Source organism: Papaver somniferum, chromosome 4, assembly GCF_003573695.1.
Source record: "Papaver somniferum cultivar HN1 chromosome 4, ASM357369v1, whole genome shotgun sequence".
In the NCBI taxonomy this organism is placed as follows: Eukaryota; Viridiplantae; Streptophyta; class Magnoliopsida; order Ranunculales; family Papaveraceae; genus Papaver; species Papaver somniferum.
The window spans coordinates 98964455-98990260 of record NC_039361.1 but is presented as its reverse complement, the minus strand read 5'-3'; the positions used below and the strand labels follow the sequence as shown (position 1 = coordinate 98990260).

The window sequence follows — 25806 nt, the reverse complement described above, 5'->3', positions numbered from 1 at the left end:
ATGACCTTCTTTTAACATATAGTGAGTTTGTTGTCATTTAAACTCTCTATATATCTCGTAGTTGGATGCTACTATATGATACCTGCATTCCATCACTTGTACCATACTCATTAAATGTTTATACCAAGCGTCCAACTCTCATTCCAATGAGTCAGAATTACGTCTCTGTCTCATGCTCAGTAAATACATTTACTTTGTATTGTTACTACTTGAACCAGTATTATAAATGTTTTAAATTCCAATGAACATTCAAATTTTCGGGGGGGAAATTTCATGAATGTTTCAAAAACTTTCTTCAGAGCATTTCATCGTCTGAAATCAATATGTCGCCTTAAACATAGAAGTTATGCCTTCATCTTTTAAACAATGCATCGTAATTGGTTGAAGGTTTTCATGATGGAAGTAAATACCTTGGAGACACAATTGAATTCTTTATCAGAGGCTCTTTAATGGCACTCAAGTACTTCTGAGTCCAAAAGGTCAAATCTTAATCGAGTTGGTTTAATCAAAACCCGGTCAACAGATTGGTCAATGTCCGGTCCATTGCATTGACTACATCATGTTTCACAAAAGTCCACATATTTTTTCCATTATGTATGAAGTGCTCAGTCCCATTGATAATAAACTTGAAACTATTAGCATATGAGTCCAAAACATATTATTAACCCTAAAAATTGAAAAAATCTTTTTTCAACTGATCAATTCTTCTGATCGACAGACAAATGCATCATAGTCCGATCATGATAAAAAATTTAGAGATAATGAATCATAATGTTTCTCTAAACATAATACAATTTCAAGGAAATCCAACGGCCAGATAAAAATATATTCATGATGCCGTATGACTGTTCTAATTAACGTTTCTGTGGACACATCTAGAAATACCATGTACTTTGGAGTACTTCCGATGGTTGGATCTTTATTAAATTCTTACAGTAGTTCTAGGAGAAGAATATGTAACACATAACAAAGATACATACTAATCTAACGGTTGTAATTCCTAAAACTTTGGTTTTTCGACGCTGTTATAAATTAAGGTTTTCCTGAACGTACACAAATTCGTTAAAATCTAGTTTTTGAGATTGCATCATTTTCCGATTTAATTGAAATTTTAAAAAACTAAGTAATAAAAAATTGTATTGAACATATGAAAATTTCATGACAATCTAACGGTGAAATCTCTATGTTTTATAATCATACGTTTGTGGAACCCTAATATAAACTACGAAAACGGAATTTCTTTGTTCAAAAGAAATACCTGGTAACGCATCCATGATGATAAAAAAAATAGGATCAGAACCACTCTAATCTTCAAGGAATAATTCATAACCAATCTTGAACGAAAAAAAAATTGCACCAGTTGGTAGAGTCGTCGTGCATGATAACGTGTTGCAGTGGAAAACATGGAGAAAGTAAAGAGACAAAGAGAGGCTTCTATCATCAGTATCATCAGGTTACATGGAACAATATCCTATATGTACACGTAGGAAGAAAACCCTAGATACTATATTGGGTCGCACATCAATGGGCTACAAGCCCTACAACAAAAAACTAATTTTAACAAACTTTTATTAACCTGGCTTGATTCGGGTATACGCAAATTAATTGGGGTATACCTAATGAGACAAAAGCTATGTCATTATGAAGTAAAAGAAGCCACCCATTATCCTTGTATTTTCTAAATGTCAAAATTGCCCCTGCAATGATTAACACTAATTTTATTGAAATGATTAGATTAGTTAAATTAGTTAGATTAGTTAGTTGATTTATATTAGTGGATTTGGAAATAATTGAGAGAAAGAAAGAGAATGAAGTAGTAGAGGAAGTTTTGGGGGAAAAAGTTAGGGTTTTTGTGATATGAGTGATTCTAATCCAGATTTTGAAGTGGGGGAGTCTTCTAACTTTCCTCCTACAGATGAGTATTTGTATGATGACTACCAAATCATGATCAAATGGATTACATGCATGATCCTCACTTTTATTTTCCTCAAACTCAAGATGGCTATGGAAGTGACGAACGTCGTGAGGATAGTTTTTCCAAATGCACAAAATTTTCTTTGTACTTGGCATATGCAATGCAATCTTAGAAAGAATTGCAGGAATCATATCCAAAAGCCAAAGGCAAAGAAAGGCACTAAACGTGAAAAGGAGGAAGATGAACGTCTTAGTAAACTAACTAAAGAGGAGAGGGAGAGGGAGAAATAGAAAAATAAAGAAGACGAAGAATGGAAAGAAGGTGAGATCGAGTTTAGGTTATTCATGAAAGCGTGGGATAAGGTGGTTTGGTCGATGAGTTTTGCAAGATATGAGATAAACTTGAAGGAGTTCGAGGATGAGTGGGGGACTAATTGCCCCAAAGTAGTGGAATATTGAAAGAGACAATGGTTGAGGCCACACAGAGAGAGGTTTGTGTATGCTTTTACTTACAACTATAAACATTTCAAACTTGAATCCACAAGTATGGTAGAGCAAGCTCATGGGAGACTAAAAGGTCTACTTTTCACAAGTCAAAATGGGATTGTGACGGTGCAACATGCTATCCATGAGTACACTAATAATGATATCAACAAGATAAAAAAGCAATTCCAAGAAAGTAGCTTCCGGAAGTTGAGGGAGTTTAAGGAGGATAATTGGTTGCTTGTTGGTATACATTGCAACGTCTCGCATTGGGAAATACGTTTTATGATGAAACATCTCAAGTTGTATTAAAAGTATGACAAGCCGGACACTCCTTGTAAGTGTAGGATAATGAAGGCTATCGGACTTCCATGTCGTCATATACTTGGTAGGTAAAAAACTCTCATTAAGATATCGATCTTTATTGGAAGCAACTATCTTTCAAACCGACTCCAAGAGAAGATCCCGGTGAAGAGTTTGGCGACGTGGAACTTGGGAGAATAATCCTCGACAAGTACCCCAAGTTGAATAGGTTGGACAAACAAACTATGAATCACAAGTTCATGTCGATTGTTTACCCTTTTATGGAAGAACTTGAAGAACCGGCGAAACATGATCCTTGTGGTAGACCACCTACCAAGGAGTATTTGAGTAAGAAAGGGAACAAATTAAAGAGTATTTGAGTACAAAATGTGATCCATCCGGACATGTTTATACCGAGGCATAATACAAAGAAGAGACGACTAAAAAGAAAAAAGGTCGTCCAAGGAAAGAAACAACTACACCAACGGTTTCAAACTTGAATCCAAATAGCACTCCACCTCTTGAGAGTCAAGCAAGTGTGGAATTTATTGGAAAGAAAAGGGGTCGGGAAAGGAAGGATTCAACTATACCAACGGTCTCAAACTTGAATCCAAATGGCACTCTACCTCTTGAGAGTCAAGCAAGCCAAGGAGATGTTGCAAAGAAAAGAGGTCGTCCAAGGAAGGTAGTACAACCGGTATTGCAAGAGTATCGCGTACAACTCCCTCAAATTATTCAAGACTTCATTATTTGTACCGACGACGTCCCAAAGGATGGAAATTGTGGGTTTCACGTTGTCTCGCAACAATTGGGACACCTAAGTGGAGCGGTTGAGGAGAATATCATCCAATGCAAATACATAAGAAAGAAGATGGCCGCCCGACTAGAAAAAGACAAGGAGTTTCATATCTCAATGATGCTAGAAGGTTCGATGGAGGACAAAGAAGCGACTTTTACAGAATTGCTTACTAGTGTTAAAGGCCCGGAGGGAAATGCACCGATCAAATGAGAGCATTGGATGAGAATGCCGGAGTGTGGCCATCTATTGGCGGATACGTGGTCACGCGTGGTACATTTTTTTAGTAAAGGACTATCTATAGCATTTGCACCGAAACATGCGGTTTGTGTGGAGAAACTCAAGCATAGAAGAATTTTTATGGCTTTGGTGGATAAAAATCATTTTATTGGTCTACAACTCAACAAGGAATGTCCATTACCTCCTCTTTGTAGGTTTAGTTTTTGGGAGACGTTCATAAACAACAAGAGGAAGGAATAGATGAAACTTGAGGACAACATGCACCATTAGAATGCTTTAGATGAGTCTAGGGAATGTCCCATAGATTTGACTAAAGGAGGTTCAATAGATTTGAATGAACTCCCTCCAATAGATTTGAGTGATGAATGATTATGATTAGGGAATAATGAATCTTTTGGGAGTACTTTTGTAATCGCATTCGTGTTTTGTGTAATGTACTTTGGAGTACTACAAATGAATGAAATGGATGTGATTTTTTTGGTGTATACTCCATTGGTCGGCATTGTATTTATCACACGATCCTTCCGGCTGTCCCAGGATCGGCAGGTTGCCGGCTGCACTGCATGACAACACAGGAAAAAAGGCCTGAGACGGTCGGCAAGGTTGTTTCCCTCCTACAGTGCCGGCTTATTTGTGGTCGGCATGGTTTATGAGGACAACCATGTCGATCAAAACAGGGGAAAAAAGTTGTTCCTGGATGTTCCTCACTCATTGTAGTCGGCTGGGTTGATGAGGAAAACCATGCCGACTATACGTACATCGGAAGTGTTAGTAGACTTCTGCATACCGACTGCTATGCAGCCGACACGCTTTGAATTTAGTATGATGCCGACTAACATTAAATACAAGGATTCTTAAAAACTTAAAAAACTTTTGAAACTTAATTAGAGCATACAAACCTTAAAAACTTAATTAGAGCATAAAAACCTTAATTAAAGAATACAAACGTTAAAAACTTAACCCTAACACATTTGGGACATATATAGTATCTTTTTCTGGCACACAATTTTTCAGGAGAGGTAATTAGCTTCATCTTACCGTCGCAACATGGATCTGTGCATGGTAGAAGGTTGATTTTGGCAACTTCATCTTCATACGGAGCTAGGTGCTCATCTATCCAATAGAAAAACCCACAACAAGTGCATTTTGAAGCATATGGCTGATATACATCTCCTACTGTAGCTTCCATGAGAAATAAGAATCCCTTACAACCTTCAATAGTGCATTTGCTTCCTTCAAAGGGACAATCGTTTGCAAAATGACCACTTAGTACTTAGTGTACAAAGACTACAAATATTTGGTTGTGTTGCACTTGAAACTTTCATTCTTTATGCAAGGTTGAAGATGAAGTTGAGAATGCTTTTATAATAACAACACATCTAATGTCTTGATTTTGAAATTTATAACCGTTGAGCATTCAATGGCTTGTACTTTGCACCTAAAAAGTAATATTTTTATACTACTAACATTCAAGTCGGCAAAGTCGAGATTTAAAACCATGCCGACTACATATCCCTAACAGCACTATAACATATATCATGGGATGGTCGGCAAGGTAGAGCTTACAAACCATGCCGACTTTGTAAAACTCTAACATTTGTCTAAAACTGCACAAAAAAAGAATAAGTTCTAAAGCAACTGAAACTGAAAATTAACATAAGTCAGGTCTAAAACCACAATTTAAAAGTTCAAAACATAATGTACGAGTTCAAACCACAATCTAAGTTTCTAAACCAAGTGAAACATAATAAAATTTAAGAATTTCATGGATCATTCTCATTGTTGTTATCTTCCTTCACATCACTAGCTTTTTCACCATCACTAGATTTTTCACCAGCATCAGCTTTTGCTTTTCCTTTCCCCTTCACTGGGCCTATGTAGTCAACGGTCTCATTGTAATAGGGGTTCACTCCAGAAAAGTCACATGCCCTGAAAAAAGTTCTTGGATCAATCTCCTCTTCTTCCTCCTCTGATGATGTGCATTCTTCATAGTTGAAGGGATTGCTAGGACTCTCCATAAACCTTATAAATTCTTCAGGATCTTTCTTACCCATCAGAAGTAACTTTCGTACAAGGAAATTCTCTTCAGTTTCATCTTTAGGATTTTCTAAAGTAGGATAAAGCTTGTCAATCCATTCTATTAGCTTTGCTGCATTTTTAGGATAAGGGATATCTTCTAGGTTTTCCTCTGGGAACCTAAACAATACACAAATAAAAGATATTAAAATTTTACACATTGAAACATGGTTCTAGTCACCAAGTCGGTGTGGTCGATAATCTAAACATTGTCGGCTAAAAATTAGTCGGCGGGGTTATAATCATCTACCAAGCCGACTAAACCACAGCCGGTATGGTCATATTAAAGAAAGATGCCGGCTATTAACTCAGGAAAATCAAGTTTCTGTGACATAGAGTCGGGACGGTACAAGTCTAAGAATATTCCGACTAAAGAAACGTCGGCTGGGTTGGTTATTGATTACCATGCCGGCCCTAGTTAATGTTTCGCAGTCGTCATGGATGTTATGAAAAGCCGGCATGATCTTCATGTTAAGACCCTGTGGACTATAGTTAAAATCCTAAGGTCGGCATCCTATTTTTCAAAAACCTTGCCGACTAAAGACCCTGAAAATCATCGTTTTCGATTTCTAATATAATATAACAATTAAAAAACACAAATCAATAACGGGTTTGAGTTTAGAACATAGTCTTCTTTTCACCGATGGAGGGTTCTTTTCAGCATCTTTAAGGATTGCTTCTTGGGTTTACTCGTTCCAACTTTTCCTTTACCTTTTCCCTCTGATTTGGATCTTTTCATGTTACATGTTGAATCTCTCTTGCTACTGGATCGTTTAGAATCAACCATTTTTTGTAGAAAATCAAAATTAAAATTTTTGGTTGATGGAATAAGATGAAGGAAAGAGAAGAGGTGAGGGATTAGAAAAGATAGATTAGAGGAAGATTAAACAGTTTTTAGTTTTTAAGTTTAGGGTTTGGTTTTAGGTTAATTAGTACAGGGGTCCTAAAGTAACTTTACCACGTTTTGGCCTCCCCTTAGTAAGGGCACCAGTCCTTTTAAATTTGGGTGTACCCAACTAATCTGGGTATACCCAATCTCTCTAGGTTTATTAACTTTGTTTTTTTTTCTTAAAATAAAATAAATAGCGGCGCAGCTACGCGGAAACTAACTTTTTATGTCTTTTGACAGAAAAATAGTAGACTTTTTAGTTTTGAAATCAATTTATCATTCGTGTAGATAAATGAAAATAGTGGTTGGGGTAAAAATAGTGGTTGTCTCAATTAGTCCTGTTCGTCCTTGTTTAACCGATTCAATTAGAGCCTCAATGAACAAAACATTTTATTTGGGGATTTCTTCATCGGTTTTAATGGTTTGACAGTCTCACTGTAGGTGTATAATGGAGAAATTGGGTGGTTTGTCATGCCCATTGGAGTTGCTTTAATCGAGTGTATCTATATTTCTTCATATTTACCAATTGTAGATTCTCTACTGTTTATATACACAAGGTAATTTCTTTGATTTTTTTCACCCACCCAACCTATAGAACTCTCGAATGCAGTTCATTATTCTCCAGTGCTGAACCTTATGGACAAAAAAGAAGAAAGAATCTCTTTTTACTCTACTTTTTTCTCTTTTGCCTTGAGGGCAACGACCTCTCTTATAAACATCCAAATCCATCGCTCCACAAACTTCTTGTTATCTCCACATTTTCATTTCATCATCTCCACTTTTTTTTTTTTTTTTTTTTTTTCATGTTTCCAACTTTATACTGAGCAAATTAAAAATTAATGCAGGAGTATAATTTATCAGTTTGTTAGACTAGACAGACATATATATGGAAGGAACGAATTCTAGTTTGGGAAAAATATCATTTGGTCTTTTTCTAGGTGGGCCCATGTCTGTTTAGTCATTTGGTCAAACGCCTTTACTGTTTGGTCCATAATTATTTAAAAATATTTAACTGGACAAAAGTACCCTTCCGTGTTAGTTTTTTTTTTGTAGCAGTTCATTCTTCAAAATGAACTCCTGTTAATGTCTACTTTTTTTTTTCTAGAAATCACCTAAAAAAACAGAGTTCATTCCAGAAATGAACTCTATATAAAAACCTAAAAAAACAGAGTTCATTCCAGGTAGGGATGCACAAGACCCGCCCACGATACCCAAACCCACCCGTACCCGCTAAATCTGTGGGTTTTTAATCCATACCTGCCCATTGTGGGTGCGGGGTTGGTTATGAAAAAAAAAAAAACGCTGTCTGTGGGTGTGAGGTTGGTTTAAGCTAATACCCGCCCATACCCGCCCAAAAAACCCGCAGATTATATACCATTAGATAAAACTAATCCTAATCGTCCATTATGAAACCCTAATACTAGTAGATAGGATAACTGATAACCCTCATTCACTTTCTACACTCTTCTCTCTGTTCGGCCTCTCCTCTTCTTCCTCCTCAGTTCTTCTTCTTCACCTACGAACGACAATTACCAGAAATCTTCACCAGAAATCGACAACAACAACTTCGAATCTTCACCAGAAATCGACAACAATCGAAAAATCAACAAATTCAACACTTAATCTTCATCTGTGAACTTCCTAGATATGAATATTTTGGGGGTTTTGGTTTTTTTTCTCACTTAATCAAGGAGAATAGAAGTTACTCTAAATACTTGAATATAAAGCGGGTTTAAACCCGTTTAAACCCATACCCGCCCAACCCGTAGCGGGCGGGTAACAAAACCCGCCCGCTGTTTGTGGGTGCGGGGTTGGTTATGAAAAAAAAAACCCGCAGTCTGTGGGTGCGAGGTTTGTTTTAGCTTATACCCGCCCATACCCGCCCATGTGCATCCCTAATCCCAGGAATGAACTCCATATAAAAAGCTAAAAAAACAGAGTTCATTCCAGAAATGAACTCCATATAAAAACCTAAAAAAAACAGAGTTCATTCCAGAAATGAACTCCTGATAAAAATCCATATAAACCAGACTTCATTCCAGAAAATGAACTCCTGATAAAATAACATATAAACCAGAGTTCATTCCAGAAATGAACTCCTCATAAAAACCTATACAAACCAGAGTTCATTCATCAGAATGAACTGCTGATAAAAACCTACATAAACCAGAGTTCATTCCAGAAATGAACTCCTGATAAAAATAGAGTTCATTCGTAAAAATGAACTGCAGGATCATCAACTTCATCTTCTTCTTCGTCTTCAACAGCAGCAGCAAAACATCATCGTCTTCAACAGCAGCAAAAATTCATCTTTAACACGAGCAGCAAACATCAGTAACAAAGATCTTCAACAACAAAATCAAGATCTTCAACATCAAAATCAAAATCATCGTCATCTTTATCATCGTCAATAACAAGATCTTTATCATCAAAATCAAGATCTTCATCATCTTCATTCGTTTGCATCATCATCTTCTAAAGAAAACATATTTCATTTCAAGAATGAAGTTCATCAAATTCATCATCTTTAACAGTTTCAGCAGCAGTGACGAAGAAGAACATAAATCTTCTTCGTCTTCATCATCTTCATCGTGTTCATCATCATCTTCAACCACAACAACATCAAAACAGGGAGAAAAACAGAGTTCATTTCAAGAATGATCTTCATCAAATTCATCATCTTCAACAGTAGCAGCAACAGTGACGAAGAAGAACATAAATCTTCATCGTTTTCATCATCTTCATCGTCTTCATCATCATCTTCAACCACAAACAACATCAAAACAAGGAGAAAACACAAAATCTTTGTCAAAAAATCATCATCTTGATATCCTCATGACGTTTATCATCTCTGCAAATCGTATTCATCATCTCTGCAAAATCAAAACCCTAGAATTCACACAATCTTCATTGTTTATGCATCAGCAGGAGAAGAAAAAAGAGGAGAGAGAAAGTAGATCTGAAAATATGGAGGTGAGAGAAAATAAATCTGAAAATAATATCCTCTCTCTTGATAATTGACTATATATATCATATGGTGACATCATGGATGATGTAATGGTCCCAAAAGGGTATTTCTGCCACAACAAGATGACATTTACATCATCCATGACATCACCCTAGGACCAAACTATAATTTTTTAGGACCAAACTATAATTTATATTACCAAATAGGACCAAACAGACAATTGACTAGGTCAATTGGACTAGACTCTCTCTAATATATTATTCTTAGGACCAATTGGTATTTCCTTGTTCTGGTTTTTCATCTATGAGTCGATATAATAACGAAAGTATGATATCACCAGAGATAGTCGAGATAAGTGAAGAGAGTGGAAGTTTTATGATGAACAATATTAGCGGAGATGGAGGAGTTAACGTGTATGTTGCCGTTGGTAAAGATGATTTGCATGTTTTGAAATGGACTCTTGATCACTCTGTTTTACCTTGAGCTACTGTTTTTCTCATCCATATCTTCCCACCAATCACTTCCATTCCAACTCCTGGTAAGATACATCCATGTAATTCATTTCTCTCAAGGTTAGATTTGCATGAGACATTTGGTATGTAATCAATATTTCATCCGAAAGAATCTTCCATGGAATTATTTTGTCAAACATTTCCAATAAACAAACTTTGTCAATAAAATCAACAGTGTTTGAAGGAAAAATTGAAGAAGTTATTGTCACTAAAATAACGACTTCATCAAGCAAATGTTTTAGCTCAATTCTGTAGAACTTAGTTGATGCTTAACCATGGAACTACATAAAAACAAGCAATAATAAAAGAAATACTTGATTTTTTTGGTTTGTGCAACAGTTGGAAGGTTATCCAAGTGTCAAGTGAGCCAAGAACAGGTAAAGACTTACATGAGAGAAGAGAATTCCAGGAGAAAAAACCTTTTACAGAAATACATTCGACTGTGTTTTGATGCCAAGGTTAGTTCAAGAACCCACCTTCTTGCAGAAATACATTGGATAGTGTTCTGAAGACCTATGACGACAGGTTCTGTTTCTGAACTCCAGGTACCAGTTGACACTATGCTTATAGAAAGTGATATGACAGCAAAACCAATCCTGGAACTTATTCCAGTAAAAAAACTTGTTATGGGAACCGAACTATCTGCATCATCAAGGTGCTCAATCTCATGCCTCTTACCTTAAAGTTATCGAGGAGGGATCCCCTCACATTTTTATTATCACACTATCTCACACGTTGGACGTTATTTTTGCAAATAAAAACCAAACCATTACGGATTTGAAGCTAATATTTCTGGGATATGTTATTATTACATAGCTCTATGTTTCTACCGAAAATGAGTGTATTCCAAAACGTATAAGACCACCATCTACTACCTTGAAAATGAGTCGTTGAAAATTAACGGATTTCTGGCCGTCGAAATTAAGACCGGTAGATTGTGGGGTTTTATATTTCGGAATGTGTTCATTTTTGGTAGGCATGTAGAACTTGGTAAGAGGAACATATCCTCAAAAAATTAGCTTCAAGTCCGTTACGGTTTGGTTTTTATTCATAAAAATGACGTCCAACGTGTGAGATAGTGTGATAATAATAGTGTGAAGGGATCCTTCCTCAAAGTTATCTTTATTAAATATCATAATTGATAAACAAAAACCATCATTTCTAATGAGTTTCAGGTGTTAGATTTTGTTGCAGGAGCCTGAGGAAGAGGAGGCTGGGGACAAGCAACTTTGTGCACAGGAATGCACCGGATTATTGCGAGGTTATCATTGTTTCAGATGGGAAAAAAGTTGTAGAAAAGCAAGAAGTAGAATCTTCACCATTATCAAATGATGGCAGACATAAACTGAATGGAAACAATAGGAATTTCTACGAGTGTGTGTTTTTTAGGTAAATTTAGTTGAGGTTAAATGTTATATGGGACTTGTAAGCGCTTGCCATTATATGATACCACTCGCATAAAGGGTTCGGTGCTTCAATATGAAAGAGGCTATGTAAATAACTAGGGTTATTTTATACTTATATTTTGACCAATATTAGTATTTGGTCTAACGTTTGTCCAATTTAGTGGTTGGTACCTAGACTTCACGTTGACTTGCGTTGACTCTGTTAAGTTAAATTTTATGTTAATTAAATACGTAACTACAAAATATCTTGTACTTTGGTAACAATGACAAACTAAGTCCTAACCTATTAACCTAGTCACATCGGTCCAAACCGAGTCGTACCGGTGCAAATGAAACGGTTTTATATTGTTTTTCACGAACTCTCATCTCTTTTCTTATCTCTTTCTATATGCTGCTCTGTCTCTGCTACCACCATCATGTCCAGTCTGCTATTTCTTCTCCACTGTAATTTTTTTTTTTGAAACCCATCACATAAACGTATCAACCATTTGCTTTAATTGCATTGAATGATGAAGAACATTATTGTTGCAGAGATTAGAATTTAGTAATGGTACAATTTATGTTCAATTAGGGTTTTGATTATTCCTTGGGTTTCACTAATCTAATTTGGGTCTTAAAAGGGTGCAGGAAATCTCGTTCTTATTTAATTCAGTTTCCCCAATTTCAATAGCAGTGAATGTTAGGGTTTACTCAGTATCCCCAAAATGGGTTTCTGCTGAATCTTATTTTTTGTGATTTGTAAATTGGGCTTATTGAATATTCATTATTAATTTAATCAGAGAATTTATTTACTTTTCCCTCATATTTTGGATGATTATGAATCGTATTAGGGGTCTTGGTAGGTGTTCTTATTAATGAACATTATTGAGTGGTGGTATTTGTAGTTTGGTGTACGTGGTGCCCATCAGTTAATGATTTCAGTTGTTTTAATCTAAATTGTGATGATGAATGATCATGTTTATAACAAAAAATTAACCATGTTTTTCCTTCCTTTTTTTCTCTAATGGTGGCCAGCGTAGGGATGTCTGCACAGAAAGGAATTTGTGTTAAATTTTGTAACTTGTCTGGGTTCTTCAATTTGCATTCGAGTTGAACAGTTGGGTTGAAATTCCAATTTGGGGAAAAACATCTATTAGGGTTCTCCAATTAAATTGCTATCGGTCGTTTTAACGGTGTTAACTAAATATTAGGTTTTATTTAATTATTTTAAATAATTAGTAACCTGAAGTCAAGACTTAACGGGTCAACAAAGGTCAACGTCATTTTCAAGTACCAACCACTAAGTTGGACAAATGTTAGACCAAACACTAATATTGGTCAAAATGTAAGTACCAAAGACCAAATAACCCAAATATCTAACATGACCTAAGAAAAATAGCTGATCGAACGTGAAAGTTGTATGTGTCGCACCAGTCTTCAGATTTGCTTTATTCTAGTAACCTGTTATAGGAGCGGCATGGTTTATTAGAGGGGCGGCAGTGTGATAGTAATGTCCCTCTAGTTGGTTAGGGGATGTCCTATAAAGGGTGTAAATTAACTAGATTATCTTCCCCATTTTTTAACCTAAATCAAAGCTAAATTGAAAATTTGTTTACTTTGTTCTTCTCTTCTCCTCCTCCCATCAACCATAACCTCCATTAAAACTCAAAATTTCATCATTTTCGATTAATCGACGATTCGAAAATTAATCAAGTGTAGTGTAATGACTTAAATGAGGTATGTTTTGAAAACCCAGTTACGATTTGGTTTATTTTGTTCGATTTAAGTTTAATTTCTATCAAAAAATTAGGGTTTTAGATGAAAATTGAAATTGAAATTTCTGGGTTTATGTGAGTTACGGTTGATTTTAATTTAATTACGAACCGTAACTGGATATTTTGATCTGAGAATTTTCTTCAGTTACGGTTGGTAACCATTTTAGTTTACGAACCGTAACTCAGTTACGGTTGGTATCGAGCATTTAGTTACCAACCGTAACTGGTTTTACGATTGGGTTTTCTTCAAATTTAACTAGTTACGGTTGGTAGTTCATCTTTTACGAACCGTAACTTCGATTTACGGTTGGTTATGAGCAAAATTCCAACCGTAATTAGCTCTGAAAATGTAAAAAAAAATGATTTTTTTTACGTATTTTAGATAACTTTGAGCAACAAAAAGCTAGTTGGGACTAATTTAGAAGTACACCCGATCATTTTCAGGTCCTGGTTCTTCATTTTCTTGGTTAATTTCTTCAATTGATTGAGATTGACCTTCTCCTCTAAACTTTTTTTTTTTCAACTCTAAAAATCTGATTTTGGTTTTGATTTTGAATTAATATAAGTGAAATTAATCATTAACACTAAACTTGATTATCATCATTAAACTAGATTATCAATTATGAGGATTAATTTGTCATTTCCAATATCTTTTTTATAAGAAACACCTTGAATGATCATGTAATGACCTTTTTGTCCTATTAGAATGCCCCCCTATAACAGGTTACTTCTTCTATCCATGTTAGGAACACTCGAGTCTTAAGAAATAAGGAAACAAAAGTAAATTTAGTACGAAAAAGATAGAGACAAAGCGAGCAAACTTCATTCTTCATTTTCTTTTTTGCATTTCTTACTGGTGTTTACATGCCTATTTTGAAACATAAAATTGAAATGAACAAGGGAGGAAAAAAGAAGAATGGAAATCGAGTTAATCTGCAATTTAGATGGACTAGAATTTCTGTTTGTACCATGGAAAAAGAACCATTAAAGCACATCTCACAGAAGGGTGTGAACTAGGTGGAAAAATCACAACTAGAACGAATTAAAAGAAATCAATCTCTAAGTAATGACCTGAAGGCTTAACGTCAACCTTCGACACATTATCAGTTTTTGGTGTTGTTGACATCTCCGACTGTAGTAATTCTGCCATGAATGGCTTTGGCACGTCGGGAGGATTGGTGCAGCGAATAAGTGCCCAATTCACACTTTGAAAGAATGGATGTTGCTTAATTTCGGTGGCTCCACGCCTATATGCAAGACGATGCTGAGGCTCTTTCACAAGCAAACCTCTGATCAAATCCCTAGCAGCAAAGCTCACGGCTGGATTCTCTGGAAATTTTAAAGGTTGTCCAACAACATTGAACAAAGTGGCTCGATTTCCTGACCCTTTAAATGGAGTCTTCCCAAACAAAAGCTCATAGAGAAAGATTCCAAAGGTCCACCAATCTACAGCACTTCCATGGCCTTCACCTTTAATAATTTCTGGCGCCAAGTACTCATGTGTACCAACGAAGGACATTGATCTAGCACTGGTAGGCTCGGCCATGAGCTCTGGAAGTGGGCTCACTTGCTTGTATGGATCGTTCTTTGGCTTGGTTTTCTTATCTTTTTTGGGTTTACTTGTTAAGAAGCGTGGTGTGAAACATGATGTTGGTTGTAAGCAAGATGGCTGAATTAAACAAGTGGGTTCGACGCAAGCAGGCTGGATGTAGTATCCACCCGAGTTTTTCTTTGACGAGTGCATATCTGGATTTGAGGACTTCACCAGAGTTGGGCAAACTGCACACCTTAAAGAGAGGTCAAAATCTGAAAGCATTATATGGCCATCATCTCTAACTAAAACATTCTCGGGTTTAAGGTCTCTGTAGATGATTCCAAGCATGTGCAGATACTCCATAGCAAGGAGTACCTCTGCCACATAGAACCTGCACCACATCAAAGCAAAAGCTTAGTAACTCATACAAATCGTTAAAAAATCCTCACTTCGAACAGTAGCTATTTCTCCAATTAGCAAGCAAAATTTGCTTGGTTTTATAGATTTCTCATGCTCAGTAAGAATGAAAGACAATACCTTGCCGCGTTCTCTGAGAAATGCTTCCCAGGTTGTTTTTGCCGGAGTGCATGCAGGTCTCCCCCAGGGCAGAACTCCATAACCAAGCAAGAAAACTTATCTGTCTCAAAATGCGTATATAAAGTGGGCAGAAAGGGATGATCAAGAGACTGCAATATCTCTCTCTCTGTCTGAGCCCGCAACAACTTCTTTCGACTTGCTAGAGCTGCTTTGTCCATTACCTTCATTGCAAAATAACTTCTGGTCTGACTCAACTCTGACAAATATACACTACCTATGTCTCCACATCCTAACCTTTTCAAGAGCCTGAAATGGTTCAATCCCAGCGCTCCATCCCGAGATCGAATGGCTTGAATTGCATCCCATCTTGTATCGTTTCCCTTGTGGGGTTTATTTACCGCACTGCAAAAGCTACTTGAGCTGCTCTCATCACTTACATTGCTGCCACTGCTGCCTCTGCTGACACTGGTCTTCCCACTCTCTATAAAGTCAAGGGAGTTTCTAACTTTGGTACTTCCAGCCGACTTTTTATCAAAACTGCTAGTGCATTCACTAATTTCCACGGGGGCAAAGGTGTCCTGAGCCTCTGTGTATTGAGTTCCACTATAAAGACTTTGTGGAGGACTTTGACAGTTTCTGATGATTGGGTGAGATATTAGATGCTCGTTCGGGTGCCCATAAGCTTCTTTACAAGGGCCTGAAACACACTTCGCTGGCTTTGGCAAGTAGTTTGAACTACAGGACTCCAAATCATCAAACAGATGTTTACTGATGCCACTTCTGGTCGTTTCCTGAACAGGCAAGCCTGACGAAAGACCCTCCGAAGCTGCTTCCGGTAGATCTAGCTCCTGCTTGTCAAGGTGACTGCTCGATTCTGCTACTAGCAGTTTCGTATTATCTGATTTAAAGTGTTTATTCGATGAAGTAGGGGGTTCTTTCTTTTGCAAATGGTCCCGAGCCATCATTTTATGGGACTGCTTCAGATGAGCCACAGTAGTCATTTGATAGCCAACCGTTTCCGTCCCATAATCTACAGCAGTTGCATAAGAAGCACAGGACACTGCATCACTGAATGAGCACCGCTTTGAGGATTCAGGCTGCAGGAAGGGGAAGAAAGTCCAAAAAAGAATAATATTAGATTTAGCAGCAGAAGTAGACAGCCGAAGGTGAAATAAAACACTACAGTTTTCATTTAAAAAAACTATAGCCATACGTAACGTTAACTGATTAACAAGTAGATCACAGTGAATACACTTCATTCAACAACGACCGAGTGTCAAACCAGTGTATTTATAGTCAATCCAAATCTAAGCCAATTAGATGGTCAAATCTGAAGTCTCATTTTCCCATTCATTATCATCAGTCACCCACTTACAGACAAGTTTCACAAGCATGTAAGAGGGTAATTAAGTCACATCTCCTGCATCCATCAATTACGAACAAACTTCTAAGTCCTCATGATAAGTTTGGACTACTGGCATCAATTAAATATAATCAACTCATATAGACATGATCACAATAACACAATTCTTACTAACCAGTTTCTTGAAAACAAACAGTACTAACAACTGAAGCTTCACATATGAATGGTTAAAAAGTAATTCACAGAATACAAATCATACCGCATTTTTCCCCAGCTCCATTTTGGTCAGCAACTGAATTATCCTATCGAACTTTCTGAAATCCCTAGTTTTTGCCCTAGAATCAGATCACTAACTATTACTCCACCAATTAATAATTCTCGTGAACAATTTGATATCAAACCACAGCTACATCAATAATCCGATTGAGCACAAAGAGCTGTGCTTATCAATTACACAAAGACTGTAAAATACAACATCACAAAAACAAGAATTCAGGTAAGGAAAAATCACTATATATGTTTGTACAAAAATCACAAAACACAAGGACAAAATTTTCAGAAACAAGAATTTGAGACAGAAAGAAAAAGAAAACAATTGTTGATCCACATTAAATCCTCTAAACATTAATCATTAAGACAAACAAAAAGTAGTAATGAATGAAATAAAGAAGTTCGGAATGAATCCCTAACCTGATTTAAAAAGAATCATAAATGTAAGAAAATTTGATAACCTTTCATTCTACCAATCAGATTCTTCAATACTCAATTCAATCAATCAAGAAATAAACGAAAAGTTTCGATCAGATCCGGTCGAACCAAAGTAATGAGAGCTTTTCCCCCTTGTGTAAATTCAATCGTCGTCGTAATTTGAGTCTTACACAGAGAGAGAGAGAGAGAGAGATAAAGAGTTCAGTTATTAGTTAAAGTAACCTGTCTTTATTTCTTTCTTTCTCTAAAAACCTCTGATTCTTTCAGTAGAGAGTAGAGAGGTTGATCAATTCTCTCTCTTTCTTTCTCTAAAAATATATAAATGATGTCCTGATTTTTTCCTGTTTTTCTTTTTCTTTCTTTCTTTGTTTCCGTGTTTCTTGTACTTTGCAAGCTTAAGAGGGGACTCTATGGCCAACACATCGGAATGAAGACCCCTCTGGGCCTCTTTTAACTGTAGATAAATGTTAGTGCAGATGATGAATTATTACCCCGCCTAATGCACAGGTGGAATGGTCGCAAACATTTTTTTTTCTTGGATCGGATTCGGACCTCATGGTTTAAAGTCAATAGTCTTTGTACCTCTAATCCCAGCTAATCAAAAAGCATTATTGTCCATGTTCAAATACGCACCACAATTCAGAACCAAAGACTATCGTGTTTTTCTTTCTTTTCTGGTCGGTTCTTAGCAGCGATTTTTAAACGAGACAAAAACAAATTAAAAAAAAAAATGTGTGAAGGATACTACGGTTGTACTGTTGTTGTACACAAGTATGGTAGATGTGTTTCCTTTTTCTTTTTTTCGGTTAATAAAATAGATTAAAAAAGCAAAAACTGTCCAGGTCCTAGGCTATAATGAGCTAGTCATGGGCTACCAACAAAACTAGCCTATTTAAAACGGAAATAAATCTTATCCGGCCATTCTACAGAAAGCATAGAAATTGGCCTTCCCTTATAAAACTCAAAAATGTACTCATCTAGCAAACATGCTTGCTTAGCCGAAGCATCTACAAAAAAATTAACTTCCCTATATTTATGAATGTAGCGAATATTGGAGTAGAAACTCCTCGCCAATCTCCACTTCTGATTTAATTGCCAAGGTAAACCCTCATTTTGAAAAGCTTGAATGCAACTCATCGAATCAGATTGTACGCAGATACTCCTAAAATTCCACCTTCTGGCCAACATAGCACTATATATAACTGCGCACACTTCCGCATAAAAGTTTGTCTGCAATCCCAGGCCAACGCAGAGGACACCCAAAACAACTGCGTTTGCATCACGAAAAGTAACGCCAGCACCAGTCGGGCCTGGATTTCCAAGGGACGCACCATCACAGCAAATCATGATTTCATCTTGGTTAGGAGGACACCACCTTACCTCAATTGGAGAAGAAACTTTGCACGATCTATGCTTCACTTTGAAATAATTTAAGATGCGTAAATCCTCCATTGTATTATTCATATGGCCCTTCATCCGCATTGAGTTATCACGAATTAACTGATAAACTCTACCTTTAAAACCTAGCCAATGTGCAACAACATCTTCAAAATAAACTTTGTTGCGCAGCCTCCATAACTCCGTAGTGATTGCAAGATTAGCAACCAACCACAGATCCTTAATCATCATGTTGCACCCTTTAACAGCCTTGTATGAAGCCACCAAATCTTTTCTTGGATGCAGATTAAAAATACGAGCCGCCCAAGCCCAAATTCTCTTCGCAAATCTGCACTGCCAAGTAATATGGCTAAAGTTTCTCAATCCCGTCTACACAAACGGCACATTGAAGGCAAACACCTCCCAGTCTTCTTAATGACATTATCATCACTAGCACAACACTGCTTTTCCCAGATCTTCCAATGTTGAACACTTAGAGTGGGGTGCACAACTGGCCGAGAAAACAAATTTGCAGTTGGCAGAGTTTCCGCATTCTCTCTAATGGCAGCCTTTGCAGATTTAACTGAGAAGACTCCTTTGCTATCTAAATCCCAAATCTTATAGTCATCGCCGCTAGCAATAATATGCAAGTTTCCAACATCAATATTGAGCTGAACCATCAAATCCCGAGTGCTTTGAGGAATAGCCCAAGCACCATCAATAATGATATCACTAACCTTAGCCTTAAAATCATTAGGGCCTTTGGAAGTAATACCTAATCTCTTCGCAATCGAAAAATCACCAAGCCAATTATCAAAGAATAAGGAAGTATTAGCGCAATCACCTATAATTGACCTAGTGTGTTGCTGCACAAAATCATAAACCCACCTGATTCCAGGAAAAACCGTAGAACCAAGTTTGTAATCAATCAAAACTCCATTCAATTTGAAGTACTTCGCCCTCAAGAATCTGGCCCAAGTCTTGTCCGAATCACGAATTGAAATCCATAACTTCATAAGCATAGCCTTGTTAACATCAACCAATCTTCTAAGGCCTAGACCACCTTCACGTCTTGAACAGCACAGGTTGTCATACAAAACCGTAAAGAACTTACGTTTTTCCGCATCACCCGACCAAAGAAAATTCCTAATAGCCCTCTCAACCTGTTTAATGATATTGCAAGGCCATTTATAAACAACCATAGAGTGAATAACATAGCTAGCAATCACTGATCTAATCAAAACCAGTCTAGCTTGAAAAGATAAGAGTTTACCCTTCCAACCAGCCAACTTGTCCATAATCTTTTCAACCACCTGCCTGACATGAATGTGCCGCACAATGCCAGGCTTCAATTGAATTCCCAGATATTTATCCGGAAATAAAGCTCTTTCCATGCCCAAATAATTATCAATAGAAATACTCCGAGAATAAGAGCCACCGCCGTAATAAAATTTGCTCTTCGCGTAATTTACGCACTGGCCTGAAGCCTTCTCATAGACACTAAGCATAGTCTTCAAATTTTGCAAACTATAAAGATTACCTCTGCAGAAAACAAGAATATCATCCGCAAAGAGAAGGTGTGTTGGATCCACACCTTTCTTACTAACCATGTTGTGCATACTTCTATTAGCAAACAATTTAGAGAGATTACGACTCAAAATATCTTCAATAAGAACAAAAATCAAAGGTGAAATAGGATCACCTTGGCGCAACCCTCTAGTGATACTAAAGAAACCCTCTGGACTGCCATTTATTAGCACAGAAATCCTAGCCGAACTAAGAATACTATGAATCCAAGAGCACCAGGTTTCAGAAAAACCATATTGACAGAAAAATTCAGTTATAAACTCCCAACTTACAGTATCAAAAGCTTGAGAAATGTCAAGTATTAAGCCGACATTACCAAAGTTCCTTGACGTAGAAATATCATTAATCAATTCAGACGCAAGAGCTATATTTTCATGAATGTTCTTCCCTTCATAAAAGTCACTTGTTCTTCAGAAATCAGTCTATTCAGAACCGTACCAAGCCTGGTAGCCAAAAAATTTGTAATGATTTTGAAGAAAAAATTACTCAAACCAATAGGCCTAAAATCCTTAATAGCATCCGACCTTGTGTTTTTTGGAATGAGAACAATAAAACTAGAATTAATGCCATTATGAATTTTCCTCATCAACCAACAATTTTTAATGGCACTAAAAAGATCGGTAGAAATAATATTCCAACAATGTCTGTAGAAAGAACCTGAGAAACCATCTGGGCTAGGCGTCGAATCCTCTCCCAAGTCAAAAACAGCTCTCTTAATCTCGTCTAGAGTTGGCACAACATCCATAAAAGAACTCTCATGGTCTGAGATTCTTTCATGCTCAAACTCAAACAATTTTGGATCAATGACAACCGCTCCACCATTAAACTTATCCTTATAGTGATTGACAATGAAATCTTTAATTTCATCCTGCAAAACCAAAGTAGAGTTAGATGAAATACGAAGTTCAGATATATTGTATTTTGACTTCTCCTCATACGAATGCTATTATGAAAAAATCTAGTGTTTTGGTCACCATCCTCCAACCAAGTAACTCTCGATTTCATCTTAAGCATTACTGCAAAATCAGTCCGCACTGCATCCACAACATTCTTGGCATCTGCCACCTTAGTGAATTGGACTTCATCCGAAGGATCTAAATCTAGAAGATCATTTTCAGATTCAAGACTAAGTTCAGCCTGTTTCAGAAGAAATTGAACATCAGCAAACACAGTTCTATTCCATAGCTTCAAGACTTCCTTCAAATGTTTTAACTTTCCAGCAAAAACAAAAGGAGGCGCACCAACAAGGCGCAAATTCCAGTTATCTTCTACCAGCTGCATAAAACCCGGATGATCAAACCACATCTTCTGGATTCTAAATGGAGCTCTTGCGAGCCTTGGACTGTCAAAAGCAAACCCAAAAAGAAGGGAATGATCTGAACATATCCTTGGCAAAGCTTTGCACCTCCAATTTTCATATTTGTAACTCCAAGCATCATTCACAATCGCCCTATCATTCCTTGAAACAATACGACGATCACCACTCTGACAATTACACCAAGTGTATTTTTCGCCAATTGAATCTGCTTCCACTAGCCCATTATCAGAAATCCAACTTCGAAATTCATTCATATAAGTACTTAAAGTTGGCCTACCGCCCTTATTTTCATCCAGACGAAGAACACAATTGAAAGCACTAAGCACCAACCAAGGAATAGATATAAAACCAAACCCCAATTATTTCCACAATAATCTCCTTGTAACCGGATCCCAATAAGCATGAACAGTCGTAATCCAAACACCATCAAAGTCTAAAGAAATTGCTTGTTTAGAAGAAGATAAAATACCTGGTATTGCCAAAGAATTCTTCCACATAACCCATATGTTACCTTTTTCACCAGCATCCTCATTAGTGATAACATATTCACAAAACTCATCAAATCTCAAAGACCTAACAAAATATGTAGTGCAAAAAACTTTCGGCTCTGCAATACAAATGACATCAGGTTTGTGCAAGTGATAGAGCTCCTTTAACTTGGCCTTTGCACCATCTTTGTCCAAGCCTTGAGCATTCCAATAGAAGACCCTCATTGATTACCCCTATCACGTGGAGGGCTTGCTGAACCCCTTAATTTCATCTTATTTCTTGTTTCAACATGGCTAGTACTCTACGCAGGTTTAGTGCCCGGTTTCTTTTTTGGATTAGTTTTTGTAGTGCCGGACGCTTTCTTTTCCAAAGTTTCTTGCTTCAATTTGTCTGCCGCTGCCTTCTTTTCCCCTCCTCTTGATCCATCAGAGCACTCCATTCAAGCTTCTTAGATTCAACATCTACAGGATTAGTACTTGGTTGCGAAGATCAGAAACAACCTCCTCTGCCTCTTTTTCCTCAGTGCCAGATTCAAATCTGTTTGATAAAGTTATATTATCAACATAATTTTCCAGAGATGATCTTCTAGATGTTTTAGTAGCAGCACTAAAACCAGCCTCGTCAACAGGTTCCAACACAGAATTTGTAGGGAGCAAACCTGTAGCTATAGTTTCAACAAGGTTTTCAATATTATCTTGAACAAAATTGATCTCAGCTTGCTTCTTCTGCTCAAGGTCCAGGTTCCTCTTCTCCAGTGATAGTTTTCTAAGAGTCTCAACCCTAGTATGCACCATTTCTTGCTCAATTCTGGCCACCTCCGCATCTCTCTGCAAATCATAAGTCCTTTTCTTCAACTCTTCAAGTTTTTTAATAGCATCAAGTTCTTCATCATCCACCAAGTCAACATCCTCAGAAGAAGTCATGACTAAAGCAGTACTTAAAGCACCATGATTGAGCATCTCCGCATCAACAGAATCATTGCGTTCAGAAGAAGCGCAATCTTTGCGCTGGCTTGCACTATTGCGCTGGCTTTCACTATCTTTGCACTTCTCCGAATTATCATTATGCAGAGCATCATCAGACGCACCTACATTGTTAACTGGAGGAATAGATTCATCAACAACACTCGTTGAAGGGCTACCAATATATCTATGGGTTCCAACAAAAACCTTTGTAATTGGGACTTTCGTTGTTGGAATAAGTAATGGTGGCGTAGTTTTTGCGTCCGATTGATCCACCAGATTTGGGACTTTATCCTTTAATATTTTCTCCTTCTTCCAAATTTTTTGAAGCTCAGCAATCTCAGCTTCAATTCTGTTCTTGATCTCTGGATCCTTTTCAGCATCAGCTTGCTCTTGTAAATCTCTACGTTTCTTAATACGACACTCAGCATTAATATGACCAATGGATATGCAGTGATCACAAAAGCTAGGCCGATTAAGGATTTCATAGTTTTGAACAAAAGCTTCCTCACCATCTTCACCATTAATAATAATCTTACCAAGTGGCTTCGAGAAATCAATATCAATCAAAACCGCAGCAAAATAACCATACTCATAATTTAAGGTTCGCGGATCAACCGCACATGGCTTACCTAAACCTCTAGCCATTTTAAACAATGATTCGTCATCCCAATATTCCCATGGAAGAGCTGGAAAACGAACCCAAACAGCAGCCCTTGTAACCTTGTCCGACTCAGGATCAAACATTGGCGTCCATGGCTGAATTTTAAGTTGTTGCTCATTAATCTTCCACGGACCATCATAGCTAACCCTACTGTGATCATCCTCATTGTCTAACTTGATAACAAAATAACCTTTAACCCATGGAATAAATTGAAACGAACCTCCCAGCTTCTATTGATTCAATAACTCCCTCTTAACAACATCAAATTTGAGTGTTCTAAAATCTAAACGACCAACCAAACTAAACTTCCAAACAGCTTTAATTCTAACATGAGTTTCACGCGGAATTGTAATAAAAACTTCACATGTTGATGTTCTAACCGGAGGATGTGACAAAGAGTCCGCATAAATCTTAGAAAGAACATGAGTTCTATTCTTAACTATGGATGTCCATGATCGATTACCACCATCACCCGCAACCATATTACCATCTGCAACCTGTTTTCCAGAACCGCTAGAATTAGGGTTATGGTTAGAATTTTCCTTCGTCCTATAGAACTGTCGTGATCTTGATTTCGAACGTGTTCTAACATGGTTAGCATTGTTGAAGAAACGACCACGTGCATGATATGCAGGCTGTGATTGTTCGCCTAAATCAGGCGGAACTTGATTTTGCGCCATGAACGCGCAAAGCTGAGAAAACGTGAAACGCAAAGAAAAGAAAGGGAGAAAAAATCGGAGCTCCTTCCCGTCCAAACCCTAGGTTTTGCTTCTTTTTTTTTAGATGTGTTTTCTTCCGATGACATTATTGGTGTCTCTTCTTTATAACCAAAAATAGAAATTAGGTTTAATTAGACAGTCAAATGGTCATCTCCAAGTTTTTTTGTTTTTTCGTTTTTTCGGGAAAATTAGGGGCAGGCCCAAAAAGAATAATATTTTCATTGTGAGGCCCACAATTAATTTTTAGTTCCGTGACACCCATAATTATATGAAATTGTTAAAATTGTCTGCATGACGGATTATGCATCCGCATGACTGGTTATACATCAGGGGTATAATTGGCAACGCAACTTGGATATAACATATCTAAAAATCCGCTCCTTGGAATTTTACAAATTTTATATCATTGGAAATCTTTTTAAGGGAGCTACGCAACGAGTACAAACAAGAATATCAAATTTTTGTTTTCACGAAAAAATCGGAGGTGATCATCATTTTAGGCAAAATTTTCGAAAACTTGATACATAACCATTATGCAGCCACCAAAAAAGATGCATAACAAATTCTGCAGACGCATAACAAATTATGCAACCATTTTCTCCACTGCATAACAAATTATGCATTTGGATAACAAAGTTATGCATCTATAACAAGTTATGTAACCATTATTTTGGTTGATTTTAGTGCGTACATGAAAAAAATTGATGCATAATGCAGTATGCATCCATATTTACGGATGCATATCAGGTTATGCACCCATTTTCTCGACTGCGTAACATGTTATGCAACCTTTTTTTTTTTTTTTGGTTTCAATACTAACAAAAAGTAGATGCATAACATGTTATGCAACCATTCTCTGTACTGCATAACAAGTTATACAAAAAAAAAAAGGCTGCATAACTCGTCATCCACCTACAATAATAGCTACATAACGTGTTATTGAACCATTTTTTGGACTGCATAACAAGTTATGCAATAATTTTTATAGATGCATAACAGGTTACGCAACCATTTTCGAAGCTGTGTAACAAAATTATTCAACCATTATGACCAACGCCAACACCATTATGATATTATTGATTCAGTTCCAACCATTAAGACATAATTAAGCCAAAGAACATCATAACAAGGTGTCCTCACCACCCAACACCACCACCAAAACCTTAAACCCCAAATTTACATATTCTATGAGATTAAAGGATTTGTA

At 36.9% G+C, this 25806-nt stretch overlaps 2 protein-coding genes and 1 pseudogene across 5 annotated transcripts; 1 reads left to right on the top strand and 2 right to left on the bottom strand.

Annotated features, from left to right (window-relative positions):
• Positions 1–9972: 9972 nt before the first annotated feature.
• Positions 9973–11574, top strand: LOC113272875 (annotated as a pseudogene).
• Positions 11575–14154: 2580 nt separating this feature from the next.
• Positions 14155–17914, bottom strand: LOC113276175 (serine/threonine-protein kinase D6PK-like). 4 transcript variants are annotated; one of them, XM_026525746.1, is made up of 4 exons: positions 17466–17913; positions 17035–17236; positions 15413–16509; positions 14155–15266 (listed from the first exon to the last, which is right to left on the bottom strand). In XM_026525746.1, exons 2-4 carry the CDS (start codon positions 17053–17055, stop codon positions 14384–14386), a joined length of 2001 nt encoding a protein of 666 aa, XP_026381531.1. In that variant the 5' UTR covers positions 17056–17236; positions 17466–17913; the 3' UTR covers positions 14155–14383. The 4 variants fall into 4 exon arrangements, with proteins under 4 accessions (XP_026381531.1, XP_026381530.1, XP_026381529.1 ...); XM_026525745.1 differs by having other exon boundaries at positions 14384–15266; positions 17035–17110; positions 17466–17914; XM_026525744.1 differs by having other exon boundaries at positions 14384–15266; positions 17507–17914.
• Positions 17915–18371: 457 nt separating this feature from the next.
• LOC113272874 lies at positions 18372–22019 on the bottom strand. The gene is made up of 4 exons (XM_026522667.1): positions 21465–22019; positions 21105–21315; positions 19281–20835; positions 18372–19209 (listed from the first exon to the last, which is right to left on the bottom strand). Exons 1-4 carry the CDS (start codon positions 22017–22019, stop codon positions 18372–18374), a joined length of 3159 nt encoding a protein of 1052 aa, XP_026378452.1.
• Between the last annotated feature and the right edge of the window lie 3787 nt (positions 22020–25806).